We start from the raw sequence: 24167 nt of genomic DNA, 5'->3' as shown, positions 1-24167 counted from the left end.
TAGCCATACTTTTGACTTCCTCTTAAACATTTTCTTTTGGCAATGCCCTGGATTTGATTCTTGCTTGGAAGCCATTTCTTAATTTTAGTATCACTTACTAGCTGGAGAAGGTAGGAATTTTCAGAATTATTCAGTCTTCCCTCCTTTTTATTTAACTATCCTTCTTTAATATCCTCCCCTCTTTACGTTTTAATGTAGGCAGCAAAAAGCAGCCAAGAGGCACCTTTAGCACTGTTGTCTGGACATCTCATTAGCTAGATTATCATCCAGTTCATGAGCCACAACTTCTGCTGTCCACATTATAGCAGGCAACAGCTTTTGCCACTATATACCAGGATCCTTTTCCTCTAGTTTCCAATAAGATTTTTCTTACTTTCACTTAAGCTCTCACCCATAACTTCCTCAAAGGCTTCCTTTCACTGTTTCTTCAAGGGTCTTCAATTTTCACTGACAGTTTCCTCAAAGTCCTTCACTGACACTCTCCTCAAAGTCCTTCCAATGTCTGTCTTCTACTGGGTTCCCAAATTCTCACATTTTAGGTTTTTGTTAACAGCAGCACCCACATCCGGGTAACAGAATCTGTATTAGTTCTCTAATGCTGTATAATAAATTACCCAGAGTTTACTGGGTTCGATGGGCCAGGAATTTGGGAACAACTTAGCTGGGTGGTTCTGGCCCAGGGTCTCATGAGCTTACTGTCAAGATGTTGTCTGTTTCTTCAGTCAAAATATAGGTCATTGGAACAGAATAGAGAGCCCAGAAAATAAACCCAAGCATGTATGACATAGGAGCCAAGAATAAACTATGGGGAAAGGACAGCCTCTTTAGTAAATGATGTTGGGAAAACTGGACCACTATCTTATGCCATACACAAAAATTAATTCAAAATGGATTAAAGACTTGAATGTAAGACCTGAAACCATAAAATCCCCAGAAGAATACAAAGGTGGTAAGCTCCTTGACATCAATCTTGGCAGTGATTTTTGGACCTGACTCTAAAAGCAATGGCAGCAAAAGCAAAAATAAACAAGTGGTACTATATCAAACTAAAATTCTTCTAAAAACAGCAAAAGAAATAGTCTGCAGAATGAAAAGGCAATCTACTGAATGGGAGAAAATATTTGCAAATCAACTATTTGATAAGGGGTTAATATTCAAAATATATAAAAACTCATACAGCACAGTAGCAAAAAAAACAATCCAAGTACAAAATAGGCAGATCTGAATAGACATTTTTCCAAAGAAGACATACAGATGGCAAACAAGTACATGAAAAGATACTCAAAATCACTAATCATCAGGGAAATACAAATCAAATCCACAATGAGATATCACTTCACACCTGTTATTCAAGAGAAATAACAAGTGTTGGTATGGGTGTGGAAAAAAGGGAACGAACCCTGTGTAGGAATGTAAATGGGTACAGTCATTATGGAAAATTGTATGGAAAAAATAAAACTACCACCCAGCAGTTCCACTTCTGGGTGTTTAACTGAAGAAAATGAAAACACCAATTGAAAAGACGTATTCCCCACCCCCCCATTCACACACACACACACACGCACACACAGTGGGATATTATTCAGCCATAAGAAAGAATGAATCTTACCATTTGCAACAATGTGATGGATCTTGAGTGCATTATGCTTAGTGAAGTTAAGTTGGAGGAAGACAAATATTGTATGATCTCATTTATATGTGGAATCTTTAAAAAAACCAAGCTCATAGATACAGAGAATAGATTGGTGGTGGGACATGGGTGAAATGGGTGAGGGGATCAAAAGGTACAAACTTTCAGTTATAAAATAAATAATGGAGATGTAATGAACAGTATGGTGACTACATCATCAGGAAAATGCAAATCAAAACCACAATGAGATTATAGTTTATTGTAGTTATTATAGTATTATAGTTTATAGTACTGTATTGTGTATTTGAAAGTTGCTAAGAGAGTAGATCTTAAAGGTTTTCATTACAAGAAAATAAAATTTTGTGGCTGTGTAGGTGATGAATATTAATTAGTCTTATTGTGATCATTTGCAATGTATATAGACATTGAATCATTGTATTGAAAGTAATTTAATGTTATATGTCTATTATACTTCAGTCAAAAGAAAAAGTAAGTCACTAAGTGCAGCCCACACTCAAAAGAGGAGTATAAAATGATTTGTGGACATATTTTAAAACAAACATGTAGTGTAATTAGCTATTATTGAACTGTAGGAATAGGGAAAGTCTAATATTGGCTATGCTGTTATATTGGTTGGCCAAATCCATGGCAAGTACATATCATGTCACTTATATCTCAATAAAGCTGGGGGGAGATTGCATAGTATTCAGAAAACAGGAAATCTAGGGGGAAAGTTCCTTTAGTGTTTTTCTTTTGCTGAGACATTACCCCATTATATCTTTGTGTAACAAAGACCAACTTATTAGTGTAAAAGTGTGGGTAAATGTGCCATCTTAAGTGTTCAGAATGATAAGTGCCGAGCATGTGTATGTATATATAGGTGTTTGTAGTTATAAGCAATTGAAACACATTTTGAGGGCTAATTCAGCATATTGATAAGTATTTGTAAAATGGAATTACTCTTAAAAAAAAAAACTTTTAAAGGGCTCATTAAAGTATCTTACACAGAAACCCAGCATGTAAAACACATAAAAATGGTACTACCCTCGTTACAGGGAAGTGGGCCTAGAATCCTAATGGCTTAGCGTCCCTTTCAGCCTCTCCTTGTATTTCTACCAGAGAGCCAAGGAACATACTTTGAAAACTACACCATACAATCAAATCGCTTTCCCAGCCTAATTCACGGAGACCTATTAATATATAAGGTAGCAGAGCTCAGACAGGTAGCCATAAAATCAAAATAGCACTCTGCCAGGTGGCAGAACTTATTTCTGGTGCTGTTTATTGTATATTTGTAAGTGAAAAGCCAGATTGGGGAAGGAGTTGGTGATTGGTCAACCATGAATATCTGTAGAGTTCTTTAATTATCAATTTTGTTTTAGCTAATTTCTCTTACCTAATTTTTTCTCCTCCAACAGAATAATACAACAGATCTTTGCAGGATTCTTTGCAAATTCTACAATCCCTGGATCCCCACACCCTTTTGCCTGGTAAGTAACTACCTACCTTCTCTCTTACTCTGATGGAGTTGTGTCATTTTAGGTACTATAGTTTCAGTGCCCTAGTGAGAAAACGAGCTGATTGATGAGTGTATAGGTGTGATTGGTAGGCTGTTTGTTAGATTGTCATTATTTGCTGAGCCCAAACCTAATCAGAATTTATTTTCTATCGTTCAGGCTCATGAGGGTCACCCTAGTCTCTCAGGGTGGCTGGGTACTTGTGTCTGATTCCATTACTATTCTGGAGTGAGGGTTGTGTTGAGGTAGGGAATGAGATGTTCCCTGCTAGGCTTGCTATCTGATTTGTGGGGTTTTCTTCTATATCTTACTGGAAATTTCATTCCTTAAAAATTTCTGAAGTTGAAAACATGCTGCTTAACTTACTTTTTTCAAAGTAAGGTTTGTCAGAAGAAACAAAAGGCTGTAATTCAACATCAGAGTAACACTTATGCATGGCAGGGATCAGAGATAGGATTTCCTCTTGTCTGGACAATTATTTGCCACTTCTGACTCTGCCCCAAGAAGGTTTTATGCTCAGAGGGATCCCAGTCCTTCCACACAGTTACCGTTTTCTAACCTCTAGTTCTCAAACACATTCTAGCCAGAGTCTGGACACCCATCATCCAGGGTAGTGAACCAGCAGTTCCAAAAAGAGGTGCTGCAAAGTTCCTGTTGTATTTGCTCAAATTTGTGATTCAGAAAGGCTGCTATGGCTACTTTTCTACTTGAAAGCTCCTCATTGTCTAGGACCTCATGTATCATGTAGTCTCTTAGAATGAGGGATGGCTCCTTTTGGGCAGCCATGAAGGGAAAACTCTCCTTCAAAAGCAGCTCCATGTACGTTTAATGTTAAGTGGACACAGAGAAGACAAACTCTTCTTAACCAATAGGCAGTGAGTAACTCTTTTTGCTCTGGTGTATGCTGTGGTATTTTAGGTAGCTTCACATCCTATGTTCCAGTTAGGTAAAAATTCCTAGAGAATAGAGAGACTATCTCTACATAATCTTTAAAATATTGGGAAATTCTTTGCCACTCAATTCTTGAGACTAGTGACTTTCCAGCTCTGAGAGAGAACAGGATCCCTCTACCAGTTTTTTCTGTGGTGTAAGGTGGAGCCTGGTCACTCCATCTAATGCTGTCTGTCTCATCTCATGTATAGGAGCGGGATGCTGCACTCCAACCCTGGGGACTATGCCTGGGGTCAGACAGGGCTTGATGCCATTGTAACCCAGGTGAGGAGCTGCCTTTTGAGGGTGTCTGTTCAGTGTGTCTCATGGTTCCACAGGCTTCCTGCTTTCCTTCTACTACTCTCTGAAATGGCAGTCACTCTGCTTTCCCTAATATTTTGAGCTTGTGGGTTTCCATTTTACTAAAGGAATAAATGGTTTATGAGTTTGGCTCAGCATCCATGTATCTTCTAGGTCCTAGGGGCTTTCTACAAGATGGCTACACCTCCATGAGAAGAAAAGGATTTCCTATAACAAATAGTATTTCATAGTTTTTCATAGTTTGTCCTCTTGTTCAGTCCTATGATGGTCCCATTCACAAATAGTTGACAAAATGAAGGCTGTCTTCATATATTGAAGCAGGGATCTCTGCTAGATGGAGCAAAGTAGGGGAAGGAAGCGGAGAAAAAGATATTGCCATGCCATATGCGTTGCTTCCACTCATTTATATTTATTTTAATTTAATTGGTTTTTCATTTCCCTTGTGTATTGCTGAGAATAGAACGCATGTTGTTCATATCCAAGTCATCTTCTAGATAGGCAGTAATTTACCTATTTCTTGGGTTATTTTATGCTACTTTCCATACTCCCACCCTTTCCTTTCTTCCAGCAGAATGAAGATTTTGGACCAGTTAAGTATTATTTTTTGTTAAACTGTGATTTTGTTCATGACATCACAACCCCTTTGCTGCCTTTGAAGTTGCTTAACGCCCAAAGGTGGGCCTTGCAATGGTGGGCTGTAATTAGGCTTTTATTGGGAAACACTCTGAAATTATAAAGCAATTATGAGTGTTCTGGAAGCAGGAAAGAGGAAACCCAAGCCTCTAAAAGAGCTTTACAGAAGAAGTAGAAGCAACTAATTTCTAATACCTGCTGCTGTTTGTTCTCAGTGGAGCAGCTCCCACCCTAGGGATAGTGAGATGTCTGCGACTTCTTCTTTCTTTCTTTCTCTCTTTTTTTTTTGGTAGCTTTTAGGACAACTGGAAAACACAGGGCCTCCCCCAGCTGACAAGGAAAAGATCACATCTCTTCCAACAGTGACAGTAACTCAGGAACAAGTTGGTAGGTTAATTTCCATACTTATTCTGTCATGACATCTTCTGATCTCTATTCAAAATCCCAGCACATTCCTACACTAAGGATCTTTAATGAGGCTATAGCATTCCTAAAATCCCATCCTGGGTACTACATAAGAAAGTTTACTAACTCTTAAAGAGTTAGTAAAGAGGTATTTCCTGAGCAATTACCATGTCCCTTTTTTAGATGCCATGCAGGAAATAATGAGGTACAAAGTTATTTACGACTTGGTGTCTTGAAGAACTTACCAGGGGAAGCAAAACTCACCAAACAGACAACAGTATGAAAAACAGTGTTGAGCAGATGATACTGATTGAGGAAAGAGGAAGAGAAAAAATGGGAGGCTGGGGATTTGTTTCACATATACTTTGTATCAGATACACTTAGGTACATTAAACATACATATTATTTTATTTATAAGCACTAAAGGTACTTAGTGATAAAGGATATTTGGATTGGGAATTACTTTCCCTACAAATTCCAGTTTAGAGTCAGATTTTAAAGACAAGATGAACCATCTTAGAGAGGTTATCCTATATAAGGAAAAGCATGAACCAGTGTAAAAATGTCAGCATGGAATGGGTGTCTGAGTCAGGTGTAAGGAGAATGACGTTATTAGACCTGAAATAGAATCTGGTTTTGGGGGAATAGTGGGAAATGTAACTGGGTAGGAAGGGTAGGGCCTTGTTATTGAAGACCTTGGAACTGGCAGAGTAGTTAGAGCTGGATATTTTAGGTAGAAGGTAAGTTATTTGTTTGGAGGTAGTGTCTAAAATAGAAGAGAGAAAACAGAAACAGGGATTTAAGGAACTGTTAGAGCATCCATGTAGGGTTCCATTAATGGTGGCAGTGCTAACAAAAGGAAAGGGTAATTCAGAAAATCATTTTGAAGAAAGGCTTTCAAGGAGAAAGGGTAAAAAATGATTCTAAGAGTTTGCAACTTTGTAACTACAGAGACAGTGCTGCCATCATCGGAAGGGGGAATTGTGAGGGGGCTCTCCTTTGGGTAGGGAGTTAGTGTGATATTTTTTATTTTAAATTTGTTGATTTTGAGGTACCCACTGAAAATCTGAGTGAAAATGAGCTGGAGATTTCTATGAAGGGAAAATTAACCAGTAGAAAAGTGTAGGATATATTTGGAGGGTTGAAGTCCTGGAGTCAGGGATGCTGCCTGGGAGGCTGTTATAGCAGACCAGGTATAGAAGTAAAAGCTAGAATTAGGGCAAAGTTGGTAGGAGTGGAGAGGAAGGAGTGAATCTGTTGAGTTGTAGTCTCGCTTCAAATGCCTTGAATGCTGTGGGGCATGTAAGCATATCCTGGCTACTAGAGAGATAAACTAGCTGGTATTATTAGCCAGACTTGAGAGACTTGGAATTTGCTCCTTGGTACTCTCAATTTAGATTGTAGCCATTTCCTTTCAGAAAAGAGGACTTCCTGTCTCTGGATTTAGGGACCGAGCTACCCTTGGGCTTTGCAATTCTGCAGCACCACCTCCTGGTACAGCTTTTAATTAACAACCTGTACAGAGGACTTTAGGGCAGCCACATTGAAAGAGGATAAATAATGTGAAAAAATAGTAGTGTAAAAGCAGCTTGAAACACTGAATGTGAACTGCTAAGATTGCTGAGATGAGTCCCTCAGTTATGTAGACAGGTAGCCAGTTTCCTAAGTAGAAACTGCCAGAAGGCTGTCATGCCTTTGGTAAGATGTTTTTCCTTCTTTATTTAACAGAAAATCTAAGCCCCAGTTTATTTCTTCCAACTCTTTACATTGAAAAATAGGCTTATATCCTGCCCACAGCAATTTACAGATTCAGTGCAACCTCTATCAAAATACCAATGGCATTTTTCAATAAACTAGATCAAATAATCCTAAAATTCATATGTAACTGCAAAAGACCACAAACAGCCAAAGCAATCCTGAGAAAGAAGAACAAAGCTGGGGGATTATGCACTCTGACTTCAAGCTAATACTACAAAGTGCTACAGTAATCAAAACCCACACATATATGGTCAGTTAATATAAACCCACACATATATGGTCAGTTAATATACAATAAAGGAGCCATAAATGTACAATGAGGAAAAGACAGCCTGTTCAATAACCGGTGTTGGGACAGAGAAGACAAGTAGTGATTCTATAGCATCTTATTATGCTGATGAACAGTGACTGTGATGGGGTATGTGGTAGGGACTTGATAATAGGGGGAGTCTAGTAACCATAATGTTGTTCATGTAATTGTATATTAATGATAGCAAAATAAAAAATAAATAAATAACTGGTGTTGGGAAAGCTGGACGGCTGCATGCAAGAGAATGAAATCAGATTATTGTCTAACTCCATACATAAAAGTAAATTCGAAATGGATCAAAGACCTAAATGTAAGACATGAAACCATAAAAATCTTAGATGAAAACACTGGCAAAAATCTCTTGAACATAACCACAAGCAGTTTTTTCCTGGACACATCTCCTTGGGCAAGGGAAACAAAAAATGAACAAGTGGGACCACATCAAACTAAAAAGCTTCACTTCTCTACAGCAAAGGACATCATCAGCAGAACAAAAAGCCAACCTATAGCATGGGAGAATATATTCAAAAGTGGATTATCCAGTAAGGAACTAATATCCAAAATATATAAAACACTCATAATCCTCAACACCCAAAAAACAAATAACCCAATTAAAAAATGACAGAGGACCTGAACAGATATTTCTCCAAAGAAGAAATGCATATGGCCAACAGGCACATGAAAAGATGCTCCACATTACTAATCATCAGGGAAATGCAAATCAAAGCCACAATGAGCTATCATTTCATACAATTTAGAATGGCCACAATCCAAAAGACAAGAAGTAACAAGTGTTGGTGAGGATCTGGAGAAATGGGAAACCTCCTAACTGTTGTAAATTGGTGCGGCCACTTATAGAAAGTATTAATGGAGGTTCCTCCAAAAACTAAAAATAGAAATACCATACAAGCCAGTAATACCATTTCTAAGGATTTGTCTGAAGGAAACAAAATCCCTGATTTGAAAAGATATATGCACCCCTATGTTTATTGCCATATTATTTATAATATGTAAGCTATGGAAGCAACCTAAGTGTCCATCAACAGATGAATGGATAAAGAAGATGTGGTACAAATACACAATGGACTATTATTCAGCCATAAGGAAATCCTGCCATTTACAACAACATGGATGGAACTAGAGGGTATTATGCTAAGTGAAATAAGCCAGGCAGAGAAAGACAAGTACCAAATGATCTCACTCATCTGTGGAGTATAAGAACAAAACAAGAAAATGAACAAAACAGCAGTAGACTCATAGATAGGGAGAAGTGACTGGTGATTACCATGGGGGAGGGGTTGGATTGCATGGGTGGAGAAGGTTAGGGGATAAAGGGGCACAAAAATTCTGAAACATAAGTTGGTCATGGAGATAGTAGTATAGCATGGAGTATATAGCCAGTGATTCAATTAGATCTTCCTATGCAGACAGATAGTAGCTGCACTAGTGGGTTAGTTAGTGAGGATTATGGGTATTAAATCCTGTTGAACCATTGTATTGTATACTTTAAACCAATACAAGATCATATATTAGGGATACTTCAATTTAAAAAAGTTTAATTCAAATGTAAACAAAAAAAAAGAGAAGAAGACCTTATATATAGTTCCTATCTAGGCCTTATTGGAATAAGCCCATTCATCAGAACTCCTTTTTATAATCCTGCCTACTACCACTTTTTACCACCGCTACCATTTTGAAATAAAAGTCATACTTCCTATCTGCCTCCACCTTGGGAGTACTTTGTGTCTTTTCTTTAGGCATTCTGTGGTTGTGGGTTGTTAAAGACATTGAGGTAGTTTTTTCTTCCTTCTTTTTGCTTGTTTACCTTAAAAGGCATTTCCTTCTCTAATAGATATAGGTTTAGAATGTCCAGTATGCAAAGAAGATTACACAGTTGAAGAGGAAGTCCGGCAGTTACCCTGCAACCACTTCTTTCACAGCAGTTGTATTGTGCCATGGTTAGAACTGGTGAGTACAGAGAGTGTATCCATGATGGAGCATCTATGCCAGTAACATCTTACTTACAGGGATGGTTCAGAGTAAGGGTATTGTTAACATTTAATGGAATGCCAAGCAGAACAGATTTTACTCCCTAGCTAACTCCTAATAGCACTATTACTGTTTTTTAGACTATTACTTGTTTGGACCTTCCCTGACCAGGGGTTAGCAAACTGCAGTCTACAAGTCTCTGTGGCCTGCCACCTGTTATTGTAAATGAAGTTTTATTGCAACACAGCTACGCTTATTTGTTTATAGTCGTCTATAGTACTTTTGTGCTACATCAGCACAAATGAATAGTTGGAACACAAATGGTATGTCCTGCAGTCTAAAATACTACCTGTCTCTTTGCAGAAAAAGTTTGCTGACTCTTGCTCTAGACCATCTCAGGTCACTGTCTCTGGTTAGGTCTGTTTGGTGGTATGTGTCAGCTATTGTTAAGTTGCTGGCCTAGAGTTCTCTGTCACTGCTGTTTCAAGTTCTGTTTGGGAGATGTCCTGATGTTGCATCATGGAGCCCAGTGTGCACTGTGTGTTTTTCTATTTGTCAACCCTCAGGGTTTCTTAAGTGTTTGGTACATCCATCCAGCTTCTCAGGACAAGCTGTTTACATGGACTGCTATCTTTCTGTTTCAGCATGACACATGTCCTGTATGTAGGAAGAGCTTAAATGGTGAGGACTCTACTCGGCAAACCCAGAGCTCTGAGGCCTCTGCAAGCAACAGATATAGCAGTGATAACCAGCTACATGACCGATGGACTTTCTGAAGCTAAAGACCATATCTGAGCCAGAGCTGTGGTAGTCTTCCTACCACAGTGTAAATTGTATCAAAACAAAAAATAGTAGGTGGATTTAGGAATTGCATAAGAAACCCCAACCCATAATATTAATGCCTTGACTGTTTTTTCTTCTCTAAATTTAGTTAGTATCTACAGACGGAATTGTATCTACAACCAAATGTCTCTTATTCCTAAATTCAGAATGATAATTTTATAAGCGTGAAAGTTAATTATGTTGGTTTCCCCTGCCAGAGTAGAATCAGTTCCTTGAAGTCTAGCTAGGGTCCTGCTATCTGTCATGTTACCTTGTAATGGATGTTTCCACTTCCTTGTCCAACCTGCACCCTACCACTAGTATATTTTACAGTAAATACAATGGAACCAGAGTCCTAAAAGTCCTTCTGTTTTAATTGTACAAAAACATCTACTCTCGGCCACAATAGCCATGAAGTGAGGGCAGAACAATGCAGGAATCTGAGGCTAATGATTTTGTTTTGTTTTGAATCCTCAGAAAATCAAAGAAAAATTATAGTGGGAAGGAGAAAGTGGCTTATGATTATACTCTTTGGTCTTCTCATTTTAATTTTTAAAGACTACTTCACAAGATGCAGTTTCTGCAGAAACCAACATGACATGTCTCAGGAGTCTTATGTTGGTGGCAGTCTGATTCTGGTTCCTTTTTGGGAGTGAGCTGGGCAGCAGACAGGTACAGAAGGACAGATATTTGAAGTCACTGGTTTTGTGGTCTTTTAATGACCTCCAACTCATTTTTTACTGTCTTTTGTCCTGGAGACCTTAAAATAATTTCCCTCACAGAAATAGAAATACTTCATTACAGCTTCTACAGCCAATTCAGTGTGTTTAGTAATTCATTGGTCTTCAGGAATTAAGATTTCACATTTTCTCAATTTTTCAAGATCTTTTACATCTCTGAAACCTTTCTGTTCTGCTTGGTTCTGGCTGTATTTGGAATCAAATTGACTATGATGATCATGACCTAGGAGAAGGAGGCCTTATCTCTTCATTCTAAAAGTGTCCCATGCACATGTACGTACTCTTTGGTGCATTTAAATGTTTAAAGTTGAATAAATGAAGAAGATCAAGAATGTTGCTGGAACTTTTAAAGTCTCAAAAGGCAATGATGGGGACATGTAACTACTGTTGGTGTACCAATAAGGTTGACAGAATGTTACCTTTTGTATGGTCATATTAACCCTTCATAGTTTGGATCAGAGCAAGAGGGCCATGCTTGGATGAGTCTCTCTCATGGCTAGGAGTCTTTCTTCAATTTTATTGATTATCATACACTGGTTTTGGGGTTGAGGTATGGAGGTTAGGGATACCAGTATACTTGGTAGAGGATAAAGAAGTACAGCGGGGGGAGAAAGTTGGAGAGTTGACTTGCTCCAAAGTAGCCTGCCTCTAAAAGTTGTGACTGTAAGGTATGATTCAGGTTGGGCCCAGAGGAATTAAAAGACATTTTCTCATACGTCCCTCATATTATACCTCTTTAGAGATTGTTTCTTTGGAGAATGTGAGCTATTTGCTATAGCTATTGAAATGTAGCCCCAAAATACATTGGTTTTGAATGGGAGGATGAAGAGGTTATGGGTAGGTAAGAGGTATATTATGAATATTTAATTGACCAATACTTAGATGGAGAAAGACTATGCTGTAGTTGGAGCACATTGCAGTATTCAAGTACAACGGTATCAGAAAAATTATGACAGCTGGAAATTTTTGTCTTCCTGTTAGTTGCTTGCACCTGGAGATGCCAGTATAGGCAGTTGTATTTTACTTAGAACTATTGAATTAGAAAGGATCCGAGTAACTTCACAAAGGGATGGAAACAAAGTACTTGATAGGGATTTACCTTTTCAATACACAGAGTAACAAATAGCATCAGTCTGTTATCTGAAATTTCTTCACTTTTTTTTGCTCTGATAAGAGGATATGAGACTTATTTTCTGGACCCCTCCCACTTAATGAATCTGTAGTGTGTGTTCCTAGATAGGAGGCATCTTAGACTTTCAGGTTAAGTTAGGTTAAGGAGTGTATTAGTCACAGTTCTCCAGAGAAACAGTTTTCCCAATAAGGGCCGTGTGTGTGTCTGTGTATAAAGAGATGTATTATAAGTAATAGGCTTGCAGGATTTTGGAGACTAAAAAGTACCAAGATTTGATAGCACAGTTCCAGTCTAATTCCAAAGGTCTGAGAACTTGGGAGAGCCAATGGTATAAGTTCCAATCTAAAAACTGGAAGGCTTGAGATTCAAGAAAAACTGATGTTTCAGTTCAAATTCAAAGGCAAGAAAAGACCCATGCCCCAACTCATGCAGTCAGGCAGGAGAAATTTCCCCTTGCTAACAGGAGTGTCAGTCTTTTTGTATTTTTAGGCCTTCAACTGATTGGATGAGGCCCACTCACATTAGGCAGGACAATCTTCTGTACTTAGTCTACCAATTCAGATGTTAATCTTACCAGAAATGCCGACACACCCAGAATGTTTAACCAGATATCTGAGCACCCCCTGGCTCTGTTAAGTTGGCGTACACAAAATTAGCCGTGACAAGGAGGAAGAATTGATGCACACAGCAGAATGGTCCTCATCCCACTTAAGTTTTGCCAAGTAAACAATGTGTGTGAGAAAAATATCTGCCTTGGTTAGATACATCAGTATTAAGTAGGTTAACAGTGGAAGAAATGTGAATGGGATGAGGACCAGTTTGTTGTGTGCTTATCTGTTTTCTTCTTAATGTATATTAACCTGGAAGTCTGAGAAGCCTTCCTTTCTAAGGAATGAACATTGCAGATTCATTGCTTTAGCACTAGAACATGGCTGGGGTCAAGAGTTTATTTCTAGGAATGACTTGAAAGACTCTTTCTTTATAATGTTTTAATTTGTAAGAAGAAGGAATTGCTCTAGGTGGAGGATGTGGAAATGGCTGTAAATTAAATAGCTTCTTCAGCTTATTAAAAATTGTGTTAACATTTGCTTGAGCAGGTGTTTAGATGTTTTCCTTGAGCAGTACTCTCTCTGGTCCAATAATTCTCAAGTTAGAAGATTTTGGGGGAATGATTTGTTTTTTTCCCCAACAAGTCTCACTTTGATTAAATAGTTATTAGGAGAAAAATTCTTTGTTTATGTCACTGTATTACACACTTGTGTGTGTGGTGCACATATGCATGTATATATATATATTCATAAGTACACACCTATATGCACATTTCATAGTAGAGGAAGAAAGGATAGAGGAGGGCACTGAGTTAGAGTTAACAAGGTTGCAGGGGAAGACTGGAGCCTCACAGTCTGATTCTCACTGCACATACCTCAGGCCCTTGTATTTCCACAGCTGTTTGGTAGAGGGCACGGTCGGCTTGGGCAGGTCCCCTGTTATATGGTGTGTGTGGCAAAGGTATTCACTGGAGGTAGAAGCCTAGTCGTTTCTGAAGGTTGAGAAAAAGTGGATTTGAGGAAAGGGTGTTCATCATCCATTGTTTCTGTATTATAATTAGTTGAACTCAAATACAGTTGTCTCTTTAAAAATTTTTGTCTTGATAAATTATTGATACCAAATTGATTTTTCTCATGACCTCCTGCATGCTTCCAGTTTCTTTCTCTCTTGTGTCCAAGTGCTATTTCTTCAAGGAATACAAATTAAGTGTATCAGTCTTAACAAAAACTAATCAAGAGGGAATCATAGTTAGTGTCTGTTTTAAACAGCAACAAAAAACAGCCTCTGGAGTTTGGGGAGGTGAAGGGCACTGCAGAGTTGAATCTAGGCAGGCCACAAACATTTGTGAAGGAAGATTTTAGGAGGAGGATGAGCAGAGCTGGTAAATAGAGAGTTGGATGTTAGGGAAAAACCCTTTTTGGCCCATGTGGTATAGAGGTGGGATTATAAGAGTGCTGTTTGCAAGAATAAACCGATGATGATTTGGGAGTTTGGGGTGACTAGCAGGAGAGAGTACTCTTATTGAGAGTTTTGAAAATTAATTTCACGTCATATCTGATGCAGGAAATCTGGAAAGATTTGGTGCGGTAAACATACCAGAAATAGCTATCCTGAAGGGAAATTGTACCTTGCTGTAATGTCAATATTTTAGCACTTAGGCTGGAAACCATAGGGCTGCCCCAAGGGTTTAAAATGGAATGCATAGAATACAATGTTTACAACCGGATATTTTCCAGGATCAAAATAGAGCCCTTGTCTTATCCAAAATACATTATGAGGTTTTGATTTCTCATACCTGGCGGATAAATGGGATTATAGGCATTTGACTCTCAAGATTTTATACATATAAACTTTGTTTTGCTGAATTACACTTTGATGGTGTCCACAGAAGCAGTCTGTTGCCTTTCTTCTTTCAGCTGGAACACTTAACATCTATCTGTGAGTCGTGGGATATAAGCTTGTGGTTCTTTACCTTTTCTAATAAAGTGTAGCAGTTTTAAGGTCCAAAAATTATCCCCCCCTCTAAAGATGAGTTTTATTTTTAGTATCTTTTGATGAAAAAAAAAAGCAGCTATTATTTTAGTAATGCTTTTAAATCAATTTGTCTTTATTAGTTTACCAAAATCTACATCCAGTTGAAATACAATGTATACATATTTATAAGATATATTATTTAATAAGACTGAAAGTAATGTTTATACAGATTCCTTGTAATAACTCATAGGAGTTCAAATTCCATGAGTTGTGACTATCACTCATACAGATTGAGGTTAAATTGTGTGTCCAGGAAACTACCTATTCATGCATGGAAATTTACAGGCTTATTTGAAATCAGTGCTATCAGTGCATTTTGAAAACCAATATATAAGAATTTCAAATTTCTGTGTAACCAAGTCTTGAGGTAAGCAGAATAATAAATTCTTTATAACTGAGACCTCTGACTCATCATTGCTTGAATTTATTCTGCTTAGTTCAAGTCACAGCTAATAGTCTGATACTCTTGTCTCGATAAACTTGAGCAGCAGTCATGTGTCCTTTTTGCAGAGTTTTACATGTGGTCTGTAATTAGTATAGCACAATGGATGAAACCTTTTCTATAGGACATGGCTTCTTTGTGAGAATTCCAGTGATTGTGTGATATTGAATAGTTTCAGAAGATTCTTTGAATAGTAAAAGCAAAAGACATCTCCATACATGTGAGCTTAAAATTTAGTTAGAAACACAAAACTAACTTCCATAAAACAGCAGAGAAGGATTAAAGTGAACAATAGAGTGGAAAGAGCTTTGGAGTCTCTCAAAGTCAGAATTCAGATGGCTCTGGGTTTAAGGTCCTAAATCTCATTTGATCCTCAGAGCAATTCTGTGGAAATATATAGATATATAGGATATAGAGAAGGCAATATTCCATTTTACACATTAGTAGACAGAAATAGTATCTCAAAACTTTATTTGCCCAAGGACACATAGCTGGTATGTTGGAGAACCAGAATTTGAATCCAGGTCTTTTGACTCCACTGCCTAGTCTTTTTACCTCCATAAGACACAGAACCCAAAATCCTTAATTTGAGGTTCAAGACCATCACTACTAAGGGTCTTAACCATCTCGTTCAGTTTTCTCCCTCTGTTCCCACAAACTCTAGCTCCCACATTTGACAGGTCCTGGCCAGGGATCACAGGTAAGGGGTCTGTTTCCTTTTATGGCTTGCCATTTAGTTCCAGTTAAATCATCTGTTTTCCTACCTCTTCATTCATGTGGTTCTTCTTATTAGGAATATCCTGCCTCCTCCTCTCTGCTTAACTATGACAAGAGGTCATCTGTTCAAAGAGAAAGACAAGTGGATTTGTGAATTCAAGAGAAAAGAAAAGGCTGCAAATACTGCTTTGGGCATTTATTTTAAGAGAGAGAGAGAGATGACCAAAGAGGCTGACAAGTTCTTAGTTGAAGCTAGAGAGTTACGCTGTGCAGTGCACCTGTTCTGCTCAAATCTTCTCTTCTTCCAGCAGTGCCTTGTGTACGCTGTTGAACACCAAGGTCTCTCTTCATTTCCTTTTTCATGCCATATCAGTCGTTGGGTCTGGCTCTCTTCCTCTCCTCTCTTACCTATCTTTGCTTGTTTCCTCTCTTCAGTTTTACAGTGTTAAATAAAAATTTCTTTCAAAAAAATTGGTGTTCTCATTTTGTTTGACTTGCTTGTTTATTGTGTTGGAGGGGAGGGAGGAAAAATTCTTCCAGGGTACAAAAACACATATGCTTATCCAATATTTGAATGAGAACTGTACACCAGCCACTTTTGTGAAGGCTTTTCTTTTTATTTGCTGTTGGCTGAAGTGGGAAGAGAGGCAGGTTTGCTCTGGCAATGAAGAGGGCAGGTCAAAGTATACATTCATTTACCCCACCTTGTCTTTTCCCAGATGCTTGGCATATTTAGCATCTTTTCTCCTGTGACTGTTTTCTTCTTTGTGCATATTGTAATGTGAAAGATACCAAGCTAAAGAGAGTGAGATTTATCTTGCTGTAAATTTTTAAGTTTCCTCTGGGACAAGGCTCATAAAACTATGGAAAGAAAAAGGAAAGCTTGTATTATTGTCACACAACCTAGAGTAGCAATCAACAAAACACTTGATGAAATTCATCTTGGGATATGTGTTGATAAGTCCTCATGACTAGAGAGGGTATAGAAAAGGAAAGAAGGAGGGAATGTAATATATGTGTTGGGTCTTACAAGATTTGGCAAATCTAACTTATGGTGGAAGTGGGGAGGAATCAACCTTTGATCTGTCTTTGCTGGAAAGTAGGACAGTCAAAGAAAAAATAGATGCCACTACAGAGGTTCAAGGTTGATTTTCCATGTATAGCACTGAATGGTTGGCATGATGGTAGGGCAGATATTCACTGAAATTAGTTTCATGAGCTCTGAGGGAAACGGATCCAGGAAACTACCTCATTCTTTTTGTCACATGTGAGAAGTTGATCTGGGCCTGAAAAAACATACTTTTCTACTGGACACTACATTTTCCATAATTCTCCTAAACCTTGAGTAGGAGGAGAAAGAAAATGAACTATCAAAAAGATCTTCTTCTCCTCACCTGGTTGGGAAAGGTAAAAAGAGCTTAACATAATTCTGCTCTAGCGTTACGTGGGAGTCAAAGGTAGTAAGTGGTAGTAGATCGTGTGACTTAGGTTCAATTTCCTCTGGTCTTCAGAGTTCTTATTCTGTACGAAGAAATAAAATTTAACAGGGAAGCCTAACTATATGAGGGGATTTAGATTCAGTAAAGAATATCTCAAGGGTCAGACACCTTGATGACTCACCAGTTTCCTCCTAAACACTGGCATTAAGTTTAATTTGGCAGGTGTTAAGGATCACAGATAACGATTCTGTTTTAAATTGTTTGCAGATAAGGGGCTGAAATAGGGAATGTTAGGTGGTCCTGGAAGTGGGAGGAGGCAGTCTTAAATGGGGAGGGTGCTGAAGGAGTGGAGAGAGAAGGTGCTTAGTAAATAGTAGGTAGTTACTGAGAATGCAAGGTTTTAGAGTGAGAAGGTCCTGTGTTAATTCCTGGTGGACTGGGGCAGTGTTAACCTCTTTGCACCCATTTCCTGATGAGTAATGAGAGAATATTTACTTGGAATGCTTGTGTGAGGTTAGAAATCACTATATGTAAAGTCTTACTCATTACACAAATTCTTTAAACATATTAAGAGCCTACTATGTACCTGGTACTGTCTTTTTGTTGGGGTAAACAAGACAAAGTCCCTGCACTTTCATTCTGGTAGCACTCAACAGTGCTAGTTATTGATTAGCACAAAGCCTCAATGAAATGGAATTAAGTGCCAAGGAGGAGCAAAAAAATATGCATCAGTTACTGATTATGCAAAAACATAATGGCAAATCATTGCAAGTTCCAGTCTCTTAGAAGGAAAACCTTGATCTATATTGGTGAATACTCAGAGGACTCAGCTACAAGTATTTAATTTACTTAATCTGGTCCTCAGCCTTTGCTGAGGAGCTACATTGTTTAAAACCCACCTCAAGACCAAGTTTGTCTCTTGTCTTGTTCATTTTCACATAACAGGCAAACATCTGTTGCCTCAACTTGTAGCCCTCTGGTCATCCAGTGAGTAGAGAAGGCTGCATTTACTTGCCTGTCCCAGAGGCTTACTTTCCTAATAGGTCTGACCTATCTAATGGAACATACGATTCATCCAACTTTCCCTCATTAGTAATGTCTTTGGTCCCTTTGGACCAATTTTTCCCTCACATTTGTTTGATGTTTTCCTATGGCTCACCAGGACCATTAGCTTTTCCCCTTCCCACTCTGGGCTTTCCACCCCTTTCCTGGAGAATAACCAAGATGTCAAAGGTACAGCACCTTCATTGCTTGGGGTGATTAAGGCTTTTTTGAACATACCTTGAAGGGCTACCAAGCTGGTGACCAGCATCACTGAGACCTTTTCTTGCAGAAAGCCTAAATTGAGAGCACCTTTACTGTGGCTGAACTTGGGGTGTTTCAGTCCCATCACTGTCACTGTGTAGTTTCCTGTCTCTGGTTCAAAAGAGAATCCATGGATCAGGGGAGGGTTTTAGCATTAATACCTCCTTTTGCATTATCTCAGGACATTTTCTTTTTGGTCTCCAGGGATACCTCAGCATAATTCATTGCCCAAATAAATATTTTTTTTAACATTTGTGGGTGATGATGATGTTCTTAAGCAGCAATAAATAAGTATAGAATCTGTGTGTCACACTGGGGATGCAAATAGGCCTACCTTTAGAGTTTAGGAACTCAAGTCTTGCTAGAGAGAAAGCTAAAGTAGCTTAGTCACCTTGGACTTGGGTGTCCATATTCTGGAGTGGGTCCAGCAATTTAAGTTAAAACCCTGGACTTTGGAATACATCTGAATTTTTAAACACCATTTAGTAGCTGAGTGTAACTGCACTTACACAAAGTACCTTTGAGCTTGAATAACAATAATAGTACCTACCTCAAAAGGCCATGAAGATTAAGTGAAATAATCAAAATATCACTTAGCACAATGCCTGGCACACAGTAAGCACTCCAGTAAGCACTCCGTGAGTGGTAGACATTGGTTATTGATATTATCTGTTACCTGTTTGGCCTTACTAGTTTCACCTTCCAGAAGGAACATGTTCACATTTTCTTAGCATCCATATGTGCTGACTCTTATATTTAAATATCCTGATAGGATGAGAAAGGTATTCTATATTAGGGAGAACCATCTCAACTAGAAATGCTTTGGGTGTATTAGAACATGAGTACTAGATTATAGGGAGCTTTGTTTTAAAACGCCCCCCCACCATTGTATTCTCTAAGGCTTAGTGCTATGTCTGGATGCACAGTCATAGTTAGATGAAAGGAAGAGGAGTTTCCCTTAGATTAATTGGGACAGATTATCCACTAAGTAGAATGAAATTTTATAGACCTTCCAATGCCAGGCTAAAGTAATTTAAACTTTGTCCCATAGACAGTTAAAAACCATTAAAACTCTTGAGTAGTGGTTTGGCATGTACAAATTGGCATTTTAAAAAGATGCCTGGTGGCAGTTTGGAAGCAGAGTATTTAGAATTGATGGATCATTTATCAAGCAGCAGGTCAGTGCCAGACCCTGAGGTAGTGTGTAGGAGATACAAAAAAGAATAATCGGATCTCAAGAGGCTTACCAGTTTAGGAGACCATTGGAATATTTTAAGTGTAATGAAGACCTGGAATACACCTTTGGAAAGAAAGGAATGAATGTGAGCAAGAATGAATGATACTTTAAAACTGATTGGATGGGAAAGAGAAAAAGGAACCAAGGTTTTAATTGTAAATCATGGACAGAAGGTCTCAGGAGGATAAGTTTGACTTTGAGTTTGAGGAGATGGTAAGGCATTCAGGAGGTAGGAGTCCAGTTGTAAGTGGGAATGTTTAATTGAAACTTAGGAAAGAGGTGAGAGCTGGAGAAGTTGATCAATGGGTCAAGTGCAAGGGGGTGCAGGTTTAAGTCAGGAGGGTGGTTGGGAACTGGGGAGAGACAGAAGAGAGAAAATATTGAGGGGATGAAGAGTGAGTCTTGGGTAATCAATTCTCATATTTGAGAGGTAGGAGGAGGAAACAGAGGCAGAGAAGTAGAGAAAAGCCAAAGGAGTAAAGAGTCATGGAAGCCAACAGAGATGAGAGTTTAATAAAAGACTGAAAGTGCTGAATGCTGAAGCTAGGTAAGATGGGAAGACACGAAAAAGCAAGTAAGAAAATACAAATCAGCCTAGACTGAAGTAAAACATTTGGAATAGCCACTAACCATAGGAGATGTTGAAAAGCATTTGTTAAAAGGCCCTTAGCTAGATTTTTATTTTTTTGTGTGTGTGAAACATAATTTGTGTTTTTTTCTTTAAAAAGTAAGATAGTATTTGAAGGTTAAGAATGATAGCAGTATTCTTTTATCCTCCTAGGTTGCATATTTCCCAGGAAAACCACTGTCAACTCAGGTATTTTATCATATTCCTGAGTAATTTGCTATTACCACTTACTGATGACAAAGTTTAGACATCATCTATTGACTTAATGTTAGAGAAGATGAGGGAAATTTAGTAACTTTCCTTTTGTAAAACTTGGTGTTTTCCCTGGAAATAATAATGATCACCTGAATTTTTTTTTTTTAAGCAGGCAGTTTTCCATATCCATATCTTTAATCCTTTGTAGAAAGATGGCTTCAATTCCAATTTTAGCCCCTAGAGTTCTAGAGCACTATTCCTCCTCTCTTCTGGAATAATTGCCCTTTGAGCCCTTTTTCATTCTAGAATTTCCTTATTTCCTTTCCTCTATTAGAGTCTTTGTTTCCTGAATCCCATTTTATCCACTCTACTGATTCACTTTCTTATTTTACTGAAGCATGTCCTCTGGTAGCTTCTTGAGAAAGATAACATGAAAGGCAAAAAATATTTGAGTCATTGCATGTCTGACTAGCTTTATTCTTGCCTCACATTTGATTGGTATTTTGGTTGGGTATAGAATTGTAGGTAGAACATATTTTCAGATTGAAGGGTTGCTCCTTTGTCTAGGAATATGGAAACAAGGAGGCTTTCTGCTAGGCATATAAGGAAGTCATATATGTAAAGCTGAGGCCATATTTAGGCTGTGCCAAAGTAATAACAGCAGGGGAGCATGCACAAAGTGAAGGAAATGTGGAGAGATGAGAGGCTTTGCTGCCCCAGAGAGAGTGAGACTAACTGTTTTGGGTTCTGTTGACTTTCTGGTTTCTGATTCCAGAAACAAACTCACAAGGGCCAGTTATGCTTCTTGCCGTACTATTTTTCCTCCTCAATCTGTGGCTACCTGAATGGGTTTCTGTTTCTTACAATTAAATCCTCCTTTAGACAACTATCCATTTTACCTCAATTCATCTCTCTGTCCCAGCTCAGTGCCTGTATTTAGAAATATAGCCACATCTCTGAGAGAGCTCTGAGTTGGGAATCAGAAGGCCTAACCAGCAGACCTCTATCTGATTTTGCTGGCATTGGTCTGTGAGTGGCATTAGACAAGTTGTTTTACTTCCTTGTTCATCACTTTCAGTGTCAATAAAAATGGGATGGCTACCTCAGTGTGATTTTACAACTTTAAAGACGAATTGAGGTTACCTTTGTATCCTTGCTTTGAGGAAAGGCAGCATTTGTCAGTGGGAGTGATGGGGAAAATCGAATTGAGTAATGGGCAGGACTTTTCCCCCAGAAGACTGCCTATTCAGGACCTGAAATAACTGCTTCTGTCGCCAGCAGTTGATCCTGCTTACTGTCTCACCTGGTGGTATTAGGGATATCAGGAGCTCACCTGTGACTAAAACGGTGAAAATATGGCCCTGCAGGCGGATATCTGGCTTCTGGCTTCTTGCACAACACTGGTAGTTCCCACTGTCCAATGGTGTGGCTTGGTCTATGGTGAACACCAACTGAGATGATCTTTCACTGGCACTCTCTCTCCCAGGATCCCGTGTAAGTCTCAGTTGCTCCAAGCTTGTCTCAGGGGAGCAGTCCCAAAACCTGTCCTTGCACAAAAACACTATAATCCCCTCAGCCTCTTCTTTTGTATGCCACACAGTACAGATCAAGCTTAGTCGCTTTCCTTCTTGGGAAGTTGAGCTGAGGATGTGCATGCATCCTAGAATGGGAAGGATAGAATTAGCCATGGGAGGCCGGGTATACATGGTAAACTAAACTCACTCATATATAAATGCTTAGGCAGAGATAAGGGCTGCCCCATGAGCATCAAATACCATCCTCTTAGAATAGTAGTCTGTATGTAGGTTATACCCATATTGGAGGGAGGTCCAGTTACTCATTGACTTGGAAATAGTTCTTATTTTATTTCTATTCTTCAACTGGAACTTCCACAGGACCTTTATTAAAGTGCTTTGTGTACATGTAATCATTGGTTTAACCCCAGAGACAGGTATTAATGTTCCCATTTGATAGATAAACTGAGGCACAGAATGGTTAAATGGGTTGGCAAAGTTGACAAATACTGTGTCTGGATCACAAACTTGTATTTCAAACTTACAGTGCATTTAAGAACTTGAAGAAATCTTAGATTGAGGGTCAGGCTCTTTGATTACCAGGCTCTTTGCTGCCCAGAAGAAGCACAGTGTCTGATGGAGAGATAGCTAACAAAAAAGAAAAACTATATTTCTTAGCACTCTTTTCATTAGTGTCAAGAATAGTGGGTCCTTTTCTCCAGAGCCAGAACAAACAAACAAATAAATAAATCATGTGCTCTATCCCTCTTTATGAGTCTAGGATACTCCCTGATGGCTGTCTGCTCTGGGGTTGTGGGGTTGGGTTGTCCTTACCACCAAACTGGATGTCCACGATTGCCAGCAGAATGGCTATGGCAAAGCAGCCTCTACCAGGTGCCATCAGCATCCTGCACATTGTTAGAAACACCAGGAACTTGAAGTAAATGTTGGTTCTGCTGAAGTCCTTGGCCTCACTTTCCTGAAAGCACACAGAGACTCCTAGATGAGGCCTTCCAGGTTTCCAAGATCATCCCCGCATTGCAGGCACTAGCTTTGGTTGGCTAAGAGTCTATTGGAGGTGGCGGAAGGCTTGGACATGAGAGTCCAGATGTTTGGGAAATGAGACAGTTTACTGAGATGTACTAGCGAGAAGAGAGGAAAAGAAAGAAGAGACATAGGGAGACACTAAAGACTATATATTCAGATTATTTTTTTCTAAATTGAATTGCTGGGTCAAAGAATATGAACATTAAAAATTTTTTTCTACCATATATTATCAGATTGCTCTCTGAAAAGATGGTTGAGATTCAGATGTTGAGCAAGAATGCTTCATAGTGTACATTTCTTTATGCACTTGCCAAGCACCATTATCTGTCTTTTACATTTTTGCCAATCTGATGGATGAAAAATAAGATCTTGCTGTTCTTTTATTTTGTATTCCCATGACTAGTGAGGGTGAGGATCTCTTCATATGGTTGTCATTCATATTTCCTCTTCTATGAATTGCCTAGTATATTTGCACTTTTAAAATATTAACTTTTAGGAGCTTTCTCTATATACTAACCTGTTGCCTTCTCTTTTCTGTTTTTTTGTTTTAGATAATTATTTTTTATTGAAGGGTAGTTGACGCACAGTATTTCATTACATTAGTTTCAAGTATACAACACAGTGATAAAACATTTATATACATAATTCTAGGTTCCAGCTATCACCCTATCAAGCAGTTACAATATCTTGACTATATTCCTTCTGCTATACTTTACATCCCGGTTACTTATTTATTTTACCACTGGAAGTCTGCCCTTTTTTTTTTTTTTTTTTTTTTTGTGTGTGAGGGCATCTCTCATATTTATTGATCAAATGGTTGTTAAAGACAATAAAATTCTCTATAGGGGAGTCAATGCTCAATGCACAATCATT

The 24167-nt window shown here is 38.5% G+C and overlaps 2 protein-coding genes across 6 annotated transcripts in view; one reads left to right on the top strand and one right to left on the bottom strand.

Annotated features, from left to right (window-relative positions):
* RNF115 (ring finger protein 115) overlaps positions 1-15170 on the top strand; it is a 99540-nt gene extending 84370 nt beyond the window's left edge. For both annotated transcript variants that reach the window (XM_036924401.2, XM_036924403.2), the window contains 5 exons: positions 3049-3120; positions 4290-4362; positions 5325-5418; positions 9357-9472; positions 10138-15170. In XM_036924401.2, the coding sequence (XP_036780296.2) occupies positions 3049-3120; positions 4290-4362; positions 5325-5418; positions 9357-9472; positions 10138-10269 (487 nt within the window). In that variant the 3' untranslated portion in view covers positions 10270-15170. The remainder of the gene's footprint in view (positions 1-3048; positions 3121-4289; positions 4363-5324; positions 5419-9356; positions 9473-10137) is intronic.
* A 1043-nt stretch (positions 15171-16213) lies between these two features.
* CD160 (CD160 molecule) overlaps positions 16214-24167 on the bottom strand; it is a 53110-nt gene continuing 45156 nt past the window's right edge. For 2 of the 4 annotated variants that reach the window (XM_036924405.2, XM_036924404.2), the window contains exons 2-4: positions 23082-23226; positions 22067-22393; positions 16214-18784 (exon numbers count right to left, since the gene is read on the bottom strand). In XM_036924405.2, coding sequence (XP_036780300.2) covers positions 18423-18784; positions 22067-22393; positions 23082-23163 — 771 coding nt within the window. In that variant the 5' untranslated portion in view covers positions 23164-23226 and the 3' untranslated portion in view covers positions 16214-18422. Of the gene's footprint in view, positions 18785-22066; positions 22394-23081; positions 23812-24167 lie in introns of all 4 variants that reach the window. The other 2 variants (XM_057500642.1, XM_057500641.1) reach the window with 2 other exon arrangements.

Source organism: Manis pentadactyla, chromosome 4 (genome assembly GCF_030020395.1).
Source record: "Manis pentadactyla isolate mManPen7 chromosome 4, mManPen7.hap1, whole genome shotgun sequence".
Lineage (NCBI taxonomy): Eukaryota > Metazoa > Chordata > Mammalia > Pholidota > Manidae > Manis > Manis pentadactyla.
This window is presented reverse-complemented; position numbering and strand designations above follow the sequence as displayed.